At 54.5% G+C, this 14,836-nt stretch overlaps 1 protein-coding gene across 1 annotated transcript; it reads right to left on the reverse strand.

Annotated features, from left to right (window-relative positions):
- Positions 1-2,949: 2,949 nt before the first annotated feature.
- Positions 2,950-6,560, reverse strand: ZSCAN10 (zinc finger and SCAN domain containing 10). Its single transcript, XM_026485164.1, has 4 exons — positions 6,278-6,560; positions 5,514-5,578; positions 5,279-5,336; positions 2,950-4,511 (listed from the first exon to the last, which is right to left on the reverse strand). The coding sequence occupies exons 1-4, from the start codon at positions 6,528-6,530 to the stop codon at positions 2,950-2,952; spliced, it is 1,938 nt and encodes a 645-aa protein (XP_026340949.1). The 5' UTR covers positions 6,531-6,560.
- Between the last annotated feature and the right edge of the window lie 8,276 nt (positions 6,561-14,836).

Consider the following 14,836-nt stretch of genomic DNA (forward strand, 5'->3'; position numbering starts at 1 on the left):
TGCCATGCGGGGCCTGACCCATGAGATCATGACCTGATCTGAAACCCAGGCACCTGAGTCGGAGGCTCAGCTGACTAAGCCACCAGGCGCCCCTCTTCCCTTCCCCCAGGCGCCCCTCCCCCCACTGACTTCCTGCTTCAGGCAGCTGCACACGGATTTTGCATTGGGAGTGTCTGGCCTCAAACAGCAGCTGTTGAGGTGAAGTTGAGGAGGGGGTTCCAGGGGCCCCCGACCTAAGAACAGAGCAGGAAGGAGGAAATGGGCCTGGGGCAGGGGGCCAGGGTGGGGGCCCACTGTCTAAGAAGGAGGCCGAGGTGGGAGAGGCATGTGGGGAGAACTTGGGAGCTGGGAGGCCTCAAGGACTGGGGGCATTTCTGTGAGTCAGCAACCCCCTCTCCTGTCCGCCAGCTTCTTCACACCCTTTTGGATCATAGGAATAAACTCTTGATTCTTACAAAAATCTCCTCCCTGGGGGCCACCTGTGAAACCATACCCTGCCCTCCAGGAGAAGGAGTTGGGGGAACTTCTTGGCCCTGGCCTTTTCTTCCTGAGGCAGAAGGCAGCCCAATATGGGGGTTCCTTTCTGCAGAGGCCCGTGGCGGCCCACATCTTCTTTCGCTTGCGGGGGATCCTTCTGATAGCCTTTTACACTGGAAGGCCCATCTCAGGCCTGAGTCCCCAGCTCCAAGGGGCCACCCAGTCCAGGGCCTGCCCCAGTATTTACTTCCCTTTGGCCATGCCCTCTCTTCCCACTTCCTGTCAGCCTTCGGGTTGTTTTAGACCCTAACCCTAACCCTGCCTTTTCAAGTGAGCCTGTTTCCAACTGCCACTTGTGACTTCTGCACTGATTTCCCTTGAGAAAACCCTCCTGTGCTGAAGCCGTCAGGGGCTTTTATGACCGCATGGCCCCATCAAAGTTACCATCATCCAGAGCCTGGACAACTTCTAGGCTCTTCTAATTTTTCTTTAAAGATTTTATTTATTCATTAGAGAGACAGAGTACACGAGCAGGGACAGAGGCAGAAGGAGAATCAGACTCTCTGCTGAGCTGGGAGCCCAATGTGGGGCTCTATCCCAGGGCCTGGAGATCATGACCTAAGCCGAAGGTAGACGCTTAACCATCTGAGCCACCAGGGCGCCCCTTCTAGGCTCTTCTGGTTGGTTTCTCTGGTCTTGCTTCTTTTAAGCCAAACCTATTTAGCACCAAGGTCAAAATAATTTCATTGCAGAATGAAGTAACTCCCTGCTTAAAACCCTCCCCTCTTGCCATCATAAATATACTCTGACCTTGGCCTCTAAGGCCCTGTGTCTTCAGGTTCCTACAGAGCTCCCTTCGGGACAGAATTCTTCAGCTGCCTGCTCAGCAGCTCAGGGCCTTTGCACATGCTGTTCCCTGTGCCAGGGATGCCCTTCTCCTGGTTCTTCTGTGGCTGCCTCTCCCTTCCATTTCAGGCCTTGTTCTCCTCAAGAGCCCAGCACATTCCCTAGTACACAGTAGGTGCTCAAGAAATAATAAAGCCTCCAAATGCTGTGGGTTCTCCCAACTCCTTATTCTCTTAGTGGACTAAGAAAATGTCCTTGAAATTTTCTTCTCTGGGGTCTTCCACGAGTCTTATTTGTTTTGTGACATCCAGTGACTCTTGGTACCCTACCTAATCTTCCTCCCAACCCCCCAAAGCATAGACCTTCCCCAGGCTCAGGGCTTCCCACTCAATTGTGCCCAAGAACCATCTCTACTTTCCCAGATCGGGGAGCGGATTTTCCCCAAGTCCTATGAGCCCTTGTTGACAAGTTTACTTCATGTTCGCAAGCATCTGCTACACAGCAATTACATGCCAGGTTGGAGGGACAAAGAGAATTTAAAAGAGTGTGGGTAAAAAAAGCCACAGACAGAAGCAGGAAGGGTGTGTATGTCCTCTGCAGCTGAGGAGGGCTGTTTTCTTTCCTGCGGTCTTCACAGAAGTCACATGATTTTAAATCTGTCCATTAGTTTGGAAAAAAACAATCTGTTCTCTAGAGTGGAGAACAGGCCAAGATTGTCTGGTAGGTAGAAGTGGGGAAATCAGGGGCGCCTGGGTGGCTCAGTCATTTAAGCGTCTGTCTTCAGCTCAGGGCATAATCCCGGAGTTCTGGGATCGAGCCCCACGTCAGGCTCTTCTGCTGGGAGCCTGCTTCTTCCTCTCCCACTCCCCCTCCTTGTGTTCCCTCTCTCGCTGGCTGTCTCTCTCTCTGTCAAATAAATAAAATAAAATCTAAAAAAAAAAAAAAAAAAAAGAAGTGGGGAAAGCCCCCCAAACAGCTCTGGGTGTACAGGGTTCGGGGTCATGAGGGGTCTTCAGCTGACAGCCCTACTTAGCCATCAGGCAGGTTTCATCTGCTGGCACCTTCAATTAGAACTAGTTACCCACGTTCCAAAAACAAGATTTCCCGTAAGAACTCAGAATCTGGGATTTTAAATTTTATTCTATTTTAATTAATTCGAGCAGTCACATATGGCTAGAGATACTGTATTGGACAGCACAGGTTGGGGCACACTCCAGTGAAGGAAAAATTCCAGGGTGGCACTCCGTGGCCTTCATAATCACAGCTGGCTCTGACATTTGGCATCCCTCTGACACCCCCCCCCCCCAACTCTGGGCCTTTCTGTGGTGTACATGTGTGGGTGGGACTCTCTCTGGGCCTGCTTCTATCTAGAGTATGTGGAAGGAGCTGGGGTGTAGGGAAGGGGAAAGGCATCCCTGTCACAGTGGTGAGGGTAACACAGCGTTTTGGTGGATCTCAAAAAAATTAAGGAGTCGTTTTCAAGAGGGCTGTTTCACTTTAGGTACTTTGAAATACAGCCCTGAGGCCAGGGAGAGATGCCTGGGGGTGGGGTGGGGTGGGGAACTAACACAGTGGGGGTCCAGGACAGCGGGCAGAGGCTCGAAGGCCCAGGGGATCCGGGTGAGGCTAGTACAGGGTCTCCCGGGCGTGGGTTCGCAGGTGGCGCAGCAGGTGAGAGTTGCGGCTGAAGCTGCGGCCACACTGTGCGCACGAGTAGGGCCTGGCCCCGGTGTGCACCAGCATGTGGCGCAGCAGATTACAGCTGCGGCTGAAGCTCTTGCCGCACTCCCGGCACTCCTGGGGGGGCTCGGCCTGCCTGGACGCCGCCTCGGTCCCCGCCCCCGCGTGAGTGGCCAGGTGCCGCTGCAGGTGCGCGTTGCGCCGGAAGCTGCGGCCGCAAGTTGGGCAGCCATAGGGCCGCTCGCCAGTGTGGCTGCGGCGGTGGCGGGCCAGGTTGGAGCTGTTGCGGAAGCGGTAGCCGCAGGTGTCGCAGGCGTGGGGCTTCTCCCCGGTGTGGATGCGCTGGTGGCGCGCCAGGTGGGCGCTCTGGCTGAAGCCCTCGCCACACTCGCTGCAGCGGCAGGGCTTCTCGCCCGTGTGGCTGCGCCGGTGGCGGGCGAGGTCCTGCGTCTGGCTGAAGGTCTTGCCGCACTGGGTGCAATGGTGGGGCCTCGGGCCGCCGTGCGTCAGGAGGTGGCGGGCGAGACCGGCCCGCCGCACGAAGCGCTTCCCGCAGTGCGGGCAGCTGTAGGGCTTCTCGCCCGTGTGCACCCGCTGGTGGCAGACCAGCTGCGAGCTCTGGCTGAAGCTGCGACCGCAGACCTGGCAGGAGAAGGGCCGCTCGCCCGTGTGCACGCGCCGGTGGGCCCCCAGGTGCTCGCTGCGCCGGAATGCCTTGCCACAGTCGCTACACACGTAAGGCCTGCGCTCGGGGCCCGGGCGCACGCTGCCTGAGCACTCGGAGCACTGGTGGCCCTTGTCCTTGGCGTGGATCCGCAAGTGGCGCTTGAGGCTGGAGCGGCGCTGGAAGGTTTGGCCACAGTGAGAGCACAGGACGACGGTCAGCTCGCGCGCTTCGGACTTGGTCTCGGGGACGCATGGGGACTTCTGGTCCTGGGCGTGTGCCAGCAGGTGCTGCATGAGGTTGGCCCGGCGCTGGAAGCCCTGACCACACTCGGCACACAGAAAGGCGGGCTCAGAGGAGTGAGTCTGAAGGTGTTTGTTCAGATGTGAGCTCTGGCGGAAACGGTGGCCGCAGAGGTGGCAGGCGTGTGGCCGCTCGTCCGTGTGCGTGCGCATGTGCAGCTTGAGGATGGAACTCCGGCCGAAGGTCTTCCCGCAGCACTGGCACCGAAAGGACCGAGCGCCGGGGTGAGACCGCAGCTGGTGTGCCTCCAGGCGGGCCAGCTCTCGGAAGCTCACCCCGCAGTCTGTGCAGATGAATTCCATCTCTGGCTCTGACCTGGGGGAGTCCCCAGTCACTCTGACTTCCAGAATGTCGCTCCTGCTGGGAGGGGACCCTTCTTCACCAGTGCAACTCACTTCAGGGCCCGGCCCCAGCAACTGAACATGGGGCTCTTCTGCCACCCCAGGACCACCTGCCTCAGACTCTGTTGAGACGGCAGCAGGCCAGGCCACCACTTTGGGCTCCTCTTTAAACTCCTCATCAGGGGTTCTGTTTTCAAATCCTGGGAAAGAAGCAGAAAATGGGGACGGGCAGGTGTATTCTTAGAGGCTCCCAGGAATTGCCTAGAACCTCAGTGCCTCAAAGCAGAAAGAAACCCGGGATCCTGCAAAGCTGGTGGGTGGGCAGGTGAGGGTAAAAACCAGACAACATAGAATTTACCATAGTAACCACTTTGCTTTTTAAGTAAATTTTAAGTAGGTTCCACGCCCAGGGTGGAGTCCAAACTGGGGCTTGAACTCATGAGCCTGAGAGCAAGACCTGAGCTGAAATCAAGAGTTGAAAGCTTAACTTGCTGAGCCAGCCAGGTGCCCCAGTGACTACCCATTTTAAAAGCTCTAAAGTTAATGGGGCTGATGATTAGATCAGACACAATGAGCCTTTAAAATAAATGAATGAATAACTGAACGAAGGAAAAAATGAATGAGTCCTCATCAAGATAGCCCATTTTCAAAAGATTTTATTTATTTATTTAAGACAGACAGAGAGAGAGAGAGAGAGAGAGAGAGATCGCACAACCGGGAAGAGGGGCAGAGGGAGAAGCAGGCTCCTCTCTGAGCAGGGAGCCTGAGGTGGGGCTTGCTCCCAGGACCCCAAGATCATGACCTGAGTGGAAGGTGGACACTTAACTGACTGAGCCACCCAGCTGCCCCCACATAGCCCATTTTTAGCCAAAGAGGCCAAAAGTCAGGTAGGATCCGAGCTTCAGGGACTAGTCCTGAAACACAGAGAAAGAGCCTTCGGTGGTTGTAAGCTGGAAGGGCCTCTTACCCAGAGGGTGTGCGGGCCAAGCCTTCTTTGCTGGGACGTCTTCAAAGGTCAGGGACTCCTGTAACGAAAGGATGGGCAGAGACCCTTGGTGAGAGAGGAATGGAGCTCTGTGACTTGAGGGGGGACAATGAGTTTTTAAGGTTTAAATGAAGGAAGATACGGATTTGCTACAACTGCAGAGGCCAAGAACATCCGGGGCAGAACAATCTGGAGTGAGGGTACTGGTCCAGCTCACCAGCACAGCTGCCAGCTCCTGATCTCGGGAGTTTTCCTCCAGCCACAGGACAGGGCCCTGGGGGACTGACAGCATGGGGCGGGGGGGGGGAGAGAAAGCTGTTAGAAGGCAGACTTACCCTCCATGTGGCTACAGGGAGTGCACCCAACGCTAGGGCCCCAGGAGAGACACTGGCTCTCTCCCATCCCTGTCAAAGAGGGAGGCTGCCTGCGTCTCAGCCCACGCTCACATATGGTGCCCCCCAGCTCCCACTTTCCTGGGGCACCAGCTCCTCACCAGTCTCTTGCATGGCCTGGAATGTCCTCTTGGGACCTGGGCTCAGTGGCTGCTTTGAACTTGGGGGATGTCTCCAGGTCTCCAGCTCAGCGGGCTTGGAAGGCCCTGGCTGGGATGGTAGGGGTTCCTTCGGTGGTTCCAGGGCTGGAGGTCCTTCTGAAGGCACTTCCTTTTTGGGGCTGTGACTGGAGACCTGGGAAGAGCCCCCCTGTTCCTCCAAAGTGATGTCTGCACGGGGACAATTCTTGCCAGTATTAAAACTGAAATCCTGTTCAAAATACATCTATGTTAGGCAATGGACAGGACAGGGGATAGTCCATGTCCTACTGACTCCCAAGGGAAACGCGACTAAGGAAAGGTGAGAGTCAGAGGAGTGAGGAGGTTAAATAGGAATTATCGGGGGGAGGGAAACAGAGTAAATTCTCATGGGGCACTAAGTCCCTGTCTCCCTACCTGCTGTCCAGCCCCCCTGGCCAGCACCCTCTTACCAGCGGCCCCACGGTGCTGGACTCCCTCTGGACCCCCTCCAACAGCAGCACCACCTCCTCGCCGTCCCTGAGCTGCTGGCCCTGCAGCCGAGCCAGGAGGTGAGGGGGCAGCACGCTCAGGAACTGCTCGAGCACCAGCAGCTCCAGGATCTGCTTCTTGGTGTGCAGAGCCGGCCGCAGCCAGTGGCTGCAGAGCTCCCGGAGCCGGCTCAGGGACGCCCTCGGTCCCATGTCCTCCTGATACTGGAAGCATCTAAAGAGCTGGTGGGCCACCTCGGGCCGAGGCCTGGCCTGTGCAGGCCTGATGTCCTCCTGACCAGCAGCGTCCTCTTCTTCCAGTTTGACCGCTCCAAGCTGCTCTGGCTCTCGGGCAGCCGGGACGGGCTCTTCAAGCATCCTTCAGCTGGGGGGGGGGGGGGCTCGCTGTAGCTGGTCCCGCTCTCGGGTCGCTCCCTCTCTGCTCGCACCGGTGCTGTTAAGAAATGCCTGAAGATGTGGCCTCCAGAGGAATCCTTTCTCTCATCAGTCACACATAAGGGCCCAGAGAGCAGGGCAGCCCAAGGCCCCAGGCGGACCGAAACACTACAAGGCAGAGAAGCCCGAAAGTTGTGCCGTTCTGGGCCCTCCTGCAGCATCTAGAACTTCACAGAACTTCGCCCCAGTGATCACAGCTGGCCTTCCTGAGGCAGGACAGTTGTTTCCCTGCCTCTCGACACTGTGCCACGGGTAGTGTGCGACACCAGCAAAGATGCGCCCTTGCCAAAAACGTTTCGTGGCAACACATCCAGCTCCACTTCAGACCCTTGCACTGCAAGGAATAGGAACAGGTGGGGCTGGGGGCGTGGTGGATAGAGTGATGGTGTTTAAGGTACAAACTTGTATTAGGAGTAAATAATCCACAGAGATCTAATGCACAGTATAATGAATACAGACAGTAATACGGTGCTATAATTATGTAATGTGGTAAATATCACTCCACTGGCAATCGATTTACCACATATGAATGTATCAAAGTAACATGCTGTATACCTTTAAGGTACACAAAGTACATGTCAAATTTATTCAATTAAAAAAAAAGAATGGTTGGCTCGGGGGCGCAGGCAGTTGACCACCCGACTCTCGGTTTCGGCTCAGGTCATGATCTTGGAGTCGTGGGATGGAGCTCAGCACCTGTCGCAGAGTTGGCCTGTGTTTCTCTCCCCTTCTCCCTCTGCTTCTCCCACTCGTGCTTTTTTTCTCTCTTTAGAATACATAAGTAAATAAATCTTAAGAACAAACAAACAAGTGAAACGATCCCTCAAGGAAACAATGGAACATATTGCAAATTTGGAATATGCCAGCGAACTGTTTCTTTAGTGTTATTTTAAAAAGCGCCTGCAGGGGGAGCATTGCTCTAGAGGAAACTAACAGCCGCACAGGCAAAGGAATGATGAGCCTTGACTGGAGCTGGATGTTTTTATTTTATTTTTTAAAGTATTTTATTTAGGGGTGCCTGGATGACTTAGTCGGTTAAGGGTCTGCCTTCGGCTCAGGTCATGATCCCTGGGTGCTGGGATTGAGCCCCCATCTGGCTCCCTGCTCAGCAGGGAGTCTGCTTCTCCCTCTCCCCTCTCCCTGATCATACTCACTCTCTCTCTCAAATAAATAAATAAATAAATAAATAAATAAATAAATAAATAAATACATTTTTAAATGTTTTAAAAGATTTTATTTATTTACTTGAGAGAGAGAGAGAGAGAGAGAGAGAAAGAAAGCATGAGCAGGGGAGGGGCAGAGGGAGAAGCAGGCTCTCCCTGAACAGGGATCTTAACATGGGGCTCGATTCCAGGACACCTGAGCTGGAGGCAGCAGACGCTTAAGGGACTGAGTCGCCCAGGCGCCTCTGGAGCCCGATATCCTTAAGGGGGGGGGGGCGATTGGAGGGGGGAGTAGAACGCTCTAATAAAAGATGTTCTGCAGTCAGCTGGGGAAATTGGAATATTGATGGGGCACTAGATAATGGAGATGACTTAATTTCTGAGATAGGTTTCCAGTTTTGTAGGAATTTGTAGGAAATGTCTTTATTCTTAGATGTTGAAGGGTTTGGAAGTAAAGGGGCATGAGGAGTCAGCCATATTTATGGATACGAAAGGCAAATGTGGCAAAGAAAAATAATTGCTGAATCTGGGAGATGGGTGTATGCATGTCTATTGTGTTGCTCTTTCTTTCATTTTTAAAGAACTAGTTATTTATTTATTTATGGGGGGAGAGCAGAAGAGGGAGAGAGAGAATCCTCAGTCAGACTCCCTGCTGAGCCCGACACGGGGCTCAATCCCATGACCCCGAGATGATGACCTGAGCCAAAATCAGGAGTCAGCCGCTTATCTGACTGAGCCACCCAGGTGCCCCGTTGTGCTGTTCTTTCAGTGTCCCTGAAAGTTTGACAGTTTTGGAGATAACAGGTGTGCATGTGTGGGCGAGGGTGGGGGGAGTTCATGCATGTGATTTCTCCTTGACCAGACATCTGGACTCTCACTTTATGGCTCTGGAGGTTGGCTCTCAGCAGTCAAGGCCAAGGCCACCCAGGTGGTCAGTGCAGGGCTGAGCACCTACCTGGTGTCCCAATCTCATCTTCCGGTTTCCACCAGAGACAGAGAGCCGGAAGGGGTGGCTGGGTCTCACATGAGCGACTAAGGCTTACCATTTGGAGAAATTTGTGACAGATGTGTTCCCACGGCCAAAGTGGCTCTGCCCATTTCAGAGGGTACACTCTTGGGTGCTGGGTGATGGGGAGGAGACACAATTGTTTCTCTTTCTTTCCTTTTTTTTTTTTTTTTTTAATTCTAGATTCTTCCTTGGTCTACCCCTCTGCAAAGTATCCATCCCCAAGTAGCAATAAAAAGTGTTAACTGGCCACTAGGGGGCAATGGTTCCACAGACGGACAACCTCCCCGGCTCTCCCCAAGCCTGCACCAGCCCCTCTCCTGGCGGAGGGTTCCGTGGGGCTACTCACTCTTTCCTTGTGGGGCCACCCAGATGCCCAAGGAGGTAACCCAGCCCTGGCAATGCAGCCAGGGAGAAGTTGGCCAGGCCGAGAGCTTTGGACAGTTTGTTGAGACCCCTGAAGCTCCTGTTCAAGGGGGGGAGTGAGGTGTGGCAGAACAGAGGAAACTGAGTTTTAAACCTGGCTGAGCACTTCCCACCTGAGGAGGAGGATGGGGATGCTGAAGACCCAGGCTTCCATCCTGGCCACCTGACCAGGCTGGCGCTCATCTCTCCAGCCTCCCTCCCCCTTCCTGCTTCTCTCCAGTCTCCCGCTCAGCCGCAGAGCCCACATTCCTTCTCGCATTTGGCATCTGACCCCGCATGGGCACTTTCCACCCCTTGGCGCCTCTCCTCAGGGACTCCACAGCACACCAGCAACCTTTCTCTCCCTGTCCACTGTCACGCTGTGCCACAATCATGGTTGAGTGTGCCTCTCCCCTAGGCAAGTAGGAACGGCGTCTTGTTCAGAACCATTCCCCTAGCTCCTGAAGGGGCTTCAGTGTTTGTTAGCACAAATAGCGAAACAAGAACGATAAGGCCTACCTGGAAGTCATGCTTACTGAGGAATGCATGCAAAAATGTCAGGTGCAGTGTTCAGGAAAACGGGCTTTTGTTTCATTATGTTTTGGCATGAGCAAAATAATAGAACCAATCACGGGCGATCATCAGTCTCCTTGCAATAATAGCAGGCAGGCGCCTAGCGCTAGTATGCGCGGGCTCTCGGCTCAGGGTTGCTTAGTCCCACCCCAGCCCACGTGGTAAATTATAATTTCTCCATTTGACAAGGGTGAAGACCACGCTTGGAGAGGATAGGTGACTTGCTCAAGGTCACACCTGGTGGAGCCAAGATTTTCTTTAAGGTGAGAACACTGACCTTGACCACTATACAAAAGCTCAGAAACAGAAAAGCACCCAATTTCTCTCCCTCCCTGTGCAATTTGCCTAGTTTTAGCCAGAATATCACAGCATGAATCGGGGGGCAGGGGGGAAGAGAGAGATTCCAAAATTCTAGCCCTTGGGCCTAGACACACACAAGGGCCCCCAGAACCTCCAGGTGAGATCTTGCCAAAAGGTTTGAAAGAGACGGAATTTAAGGGAAGTTGGCCTGAGAGCCTCTCCCTCCCCCCTCAGTCTCCAGGACAAAAGCTCTGTTCATATGCACATCTGTGGGGGGTGGGAGGCCCTTCAGCCCTCCAATATTCAACCAGCTTAATCTGGAGCCCAGAGAGGTGGGGAGGCAATGGCTGGACCTGCCCAGGGTGGAGGTGCTGCTGCAAGACCCACCTGGAAAGCAGGAGATCCCAGAGCCGGGAGCCTCGGCCGGGAACCCTCCCTTTCTCCCTGCACTCAGCTGGCAGGAGATAGACTGGCTTGTTTTTGTTCACCAGGCTCCCTTGCCGGTTTTGGGGTGAGTCGCTGAGGCCGGCCGGTCCACCCGGGGACACATGCAGCCTCCCCTGTGGGAACAGCAAGCCCAGGCGACGGGAAGTCCCAGCACCCTGCTTGATGACCCCCAGCTGCAGGCCAGAGTAGCTGGCGCGGGGCTCCCAGCATAGACGACCCACATCCTCCCGAGACTTCTTTCCAGTTTCCTAATCCCCCATGCCATCGCAGAGGCCTGGGGCCCCCTTTTCCCTCCAAGCTGCCAGGAACTCCTTAGATCTGCCCTGGCAGCCTGCGCCCCAGGCTTCCCTGCAACTCACCACTCGGGTCCCCACTCCAGAGGTGGACGTGCCTGGGGTTCTTTGAGGGCCCCAGGGCCAGAGCCAGCCTCGGCCAGCCTGGGAAAGGACTCCCGGAAAACCGAACAGGAAGTTCCCTGCTCTAGTCCCATCCAGGTAATGAGGGGGCTTCCTAGAGTTAACCCTTAACCTCCCAGTTTGGGAGTGGGGTGGGGAGGGGTAGGGGGCGGGGCCAGAGAAATGAGGACTGTGGCTGATCCAGGCTCCAGCCTAGGACCGAGAATGAGTGTAACTACCCCTCCAGGTAAGAACTGCCCCCCTCCTAATCAGGACTGTGCCTGTTCTCTTTGGGCAGGTCTGTCAGCCTGTACTTTCTGGGGGGACCAGAGCTGCCATTTTAAAATGCCTGTTGTGCGCTGGGCTCTTTGCTGGAATTTCATTCATGAGACAAATCTCTGCCAAGGGTCTGCTGTGTGCCAGGCACAGTTGCAGATGCTGAGGTAAACAGGACCTCAGATGGCTTACACGCAGGTGTGCCTTACACGCAGGTACGCTGCACCAGTCCCAGGGTAGGAAAACAACAGGACCACGTGATGGGGGAAGAAAGCCCGCCACCAATACCACCCAGGCTCTTCCGGAAGAATCTTGCCAGGTGGCTTTTGTCCCAGCTTTCCTGAAGAGAAAGCAGGGCCTTCCGGGGGCGGGGGGATGTGACCTTCCCACTGGCCTTGAGCCCAACTCGACCTCCAAAGTCAAGGCTTTCCCTTTGCTCTAAGATGTCTTTTTGGGTCGTGCGCTTGGCTGGTCACAGTCCGGAGGGCGCTTTCTTCAGGGGCACCTGCGGTTCAGAGCCCGTGGGCACTCTCGTGGCACCACCTGTCCTGGGCACCCAGGGCCACCTACTCGGTGGCCGGAGGCTCAGCGTTGGCCAGCCCTCAGCCTCGGCGGTGGATCGGTCGGGGCCAGACCCTGCGCTGGCTCCGGCTCCCTCTGCCGGGTCGTTGTCTCCCTGCACTTGGGACCTGGGCTTTCTTGTTCCTTTGCATTCATCGTCTAGCGTGGGCCTCCCTGCACCACAAGCTCTCCGTGGACAGCGGTGTTTCCCATGTCTGCGCGGATCCTCCACACCTAGCCCAGAGCTGGCGTGTGTCAAGACGAACGAAATGGCTTAGCAGCAGGCTCGCGAGGCCCGCCGCCCTCGGGGGTGTGCAGCGTGCCCAGCCCCCGGAGCTCCACCGCGTGGACTCTACTCGCCGCCCTCACCGGCAGCGGCTGCGAAACCCCACCTACCCGACCAGGCCTGGTAACCCGACCCGGGGGCGGAGCCTGGAAACCCCCTCTCCTGTGCGGGGCCCGGTAACCCCCACCCGTCGGGCTGAGGCGCCTCCCACACACCCAGGTCTGGACTCCCCCCGGCGGGTCCCGCTCCCGAGACTGACCAGCTCCCGGTGGCTATGGCCTTGGAGGTCGTGGCCATGTCTGAGCCGTGGCAGTGGGCGCGGCGCACTGCGGGCAACGGGCCCGTACGGATACGGTGGAGGGGACCCGCTGGAACGTGCGCTCCCCGGGTAAGGGTCGGAGTGCGCAGTGAGGGCCTGGGGGAGCTGGCTGAGAGCGCGGCGGGAAGGCTCGGGGTTCGCTGTTAGCACTGATTTCCAGGCTTCCGACTCAGAAGTGATATCTTTGCTAGAAATGTGTCAGAAAAGCAGAGACCGGCTTGACCAAGCCACCAGAAATAGCATCCAGGCACAGGGGCTGGCGCCTGCGTTGACACGAGAGCAACACTAACTTTTGGTCTCCTTCGTTCCAAAACCCCTGCCCGTGCTTGGGCTTGGCCAGTAACCCCGCTGCCGGCCCGCCGCATGCGGGCACCATTCATTCATTCGGGAAATGTTTGCGTCCCCCCGTGCGTCTGTGCTCTCCCTGCCCCTGGACACCCAGTGCTGAGTGGAGTGGACACGTGCTGCCCCCGTGAGGCTTCCAGTCTGGGCAGCACCGGGTCACCGAAGCTGGGATTCCTTCTAACTTCTATTAACCAAAGTGACTTTGCAGAGAAAAGGGCTTAATGAACCTTTAAGTCCCTTCAAGTTCTTCCTGATCTTTGAAAATACACTCCCCTCTCCCAGCGTTACCTCCTAAACAGATGAAAGTTATTGTGAAGTTGCTGGACTGTTACCTATTTCCACAAGTGATAAACACACCTCCAAAGGAAAGACTTTTACTAAAAATCTACCTATTTGAGGTATATTTCAGTATCTCCTAAAATTTTGCAAATGCACACAAACTATTCTAGGTGTTACCTTAGAATTTTTTTGAGTGGTTGATGTCTAAAAAAAACAAAAGCAAAAAATCTAACTTTTTGTTTTTGTTTTCTGATTTAATAATTCTTTTTTAAATTTCTGTAAATATTTTATTTATTTATTTGACAGAGAAAGAGAGAGACAGAGAGAGCACAGGCAGGGGGAGCGGCAGGCAGAGCCCCTGAAGTAAAAAACTTAATTAAAAAAAATATTATTAGGGGCTCCTGAGTGGCTCAGTCAGTTAAGCATCTGCCTTTGGCTCAGGTCATGATCCCGGAGTCCTGGGATCGAGCCCCACATCAGGCTCCCTGCTCAGTGGGGAGCCTGCTTCTCCTTCTCCCCCTGTGTTCTCTCTCTCAAAAATCTTTTAAAAATAGTTTTTAAAAGTTTTTAAATTTTAATTCCAGCATAGTTAACACACAGTGTTATATTAGTTTCAGGTGTACAGCAGCTTATCGAATGTGAGGAAATTTTAAGGCTACTGTCAGCCAGTTAGAGCACCTGACGGACGGGAGTCTTCCTCTCTCCTCTTTCGTCTTTTCAGAGATGGCAAAAAAAAAGACAAGTTTTGTTTATGGATTTTTTTAAACTATTTTTATTTATTTATTTTTATTATTATGTTCAATTAGCCAGCATATAGTACATTATTAGTTTTTGGTGTCGAGTTCAACGATTCATTAGTTGCATATAACACCCAGTGCTCATCACCAAAAAGACAAGTTTTTCTGTATTTGCTGTTTCCATCGAATTCGCCCATTTAGAATAATTCAGGGCAGTGGGAGGAATCCTCCTCCAGCTCTGGGAAAGATTACTATAAAGATGTCTGTTATCTTTTATTAAATAGCCTCTGGTTATTCCAGTTGCTCAAATGCCTGTCCCCAAATCATGTTAGGTAACATCTTTCCCTGTAGCTGGGAGCCCAGCGTTTTCCTGCGGTGCTCACAGTGAAGGATTGCAGGGTGTGGAGGGCACAGCCCTCGCTGAGGACCAGCCCTGGGACAGAGACACTGGGGATGGTGAGAACATGAGGTGAGCCTTGTACCTGACCCCATATTTCTTTGGTGTCTGTATATTTGCGGCCCCCAAGCCTCTCGTCTGGTCTGTCTCACTGGCTCCAAGGGTCGGGCTACGGCTCAGCCTTGCCATTTGCCGCCATCCGTGTGCCTTCAGCATCATTTAATGGAATCCTTTCTCTCTGCCACTCAGAGTTCCTCCATGGCTTCCCCCCGCGCGGTCGAGCTACCTGCAGGCAGCTCACCCCCGGCGCCCCTCCGCAGTTACATCTCCCGCCCTCTTCCTTCGCCCTTCAATCTCCGAGCACGCCATCTCGATCCCCCTTCACCACCCTGGCCTGGAAAGGATGCTCTCGCCCCCACCCCCATTTCATTCGGAAATGTCAGTCAGTGGTGTCAGTCTCCTTGTGGAAACTACTTCTGCCCACTCTTGCAACAGCATCTGTCCCCTCTGTCCCCTCTCCATGCACTCTTGTTCCCTCCTGGCTCATGCCACAGTCTCTGATTCACTTGTCGTTTTTTTGTTTGCTTGTCTTTCGT

Source organism: Ursus arctos, unplaced genomic scaffold (genome assembly GCF_023065955.2).
Source record: "Ursus arctos isolate Adak ecotype North America unplaced genomic scaffold, UrsArc2.0 scaffold_2, whole genome shotgun sequence".
Lineage (NCBI taxonomy): Eukaryota > Metazoa > Chordata > Mammalia > Carnivora > Ursidae > Ursus > Ursus arctos.

Coding starts and splice junctions, on each gene's coding strand:
- ZSCAN10 (XM_026485164.1), bottom strand. CDS start 6,530: ATGCTTCCAGTATCAGGAGGACATGGGACCGAGGGCGTCCCTGAGCCG. Junction 5,579..6,277: donor CCAGCACCGTGGGGCCGCTG/GTAAGAGGGTGC, acceptor CCATGCTGTCAG/TCCCCCAGGGCCCTGTCCTG. Junction 4,512..5,278: donor TTGGCCCGCACACCCTCTGG/GTAAGAGGCCCT, acceptor CTTCTTTCCCAG/GATTTGAAAACAGAACCCCT.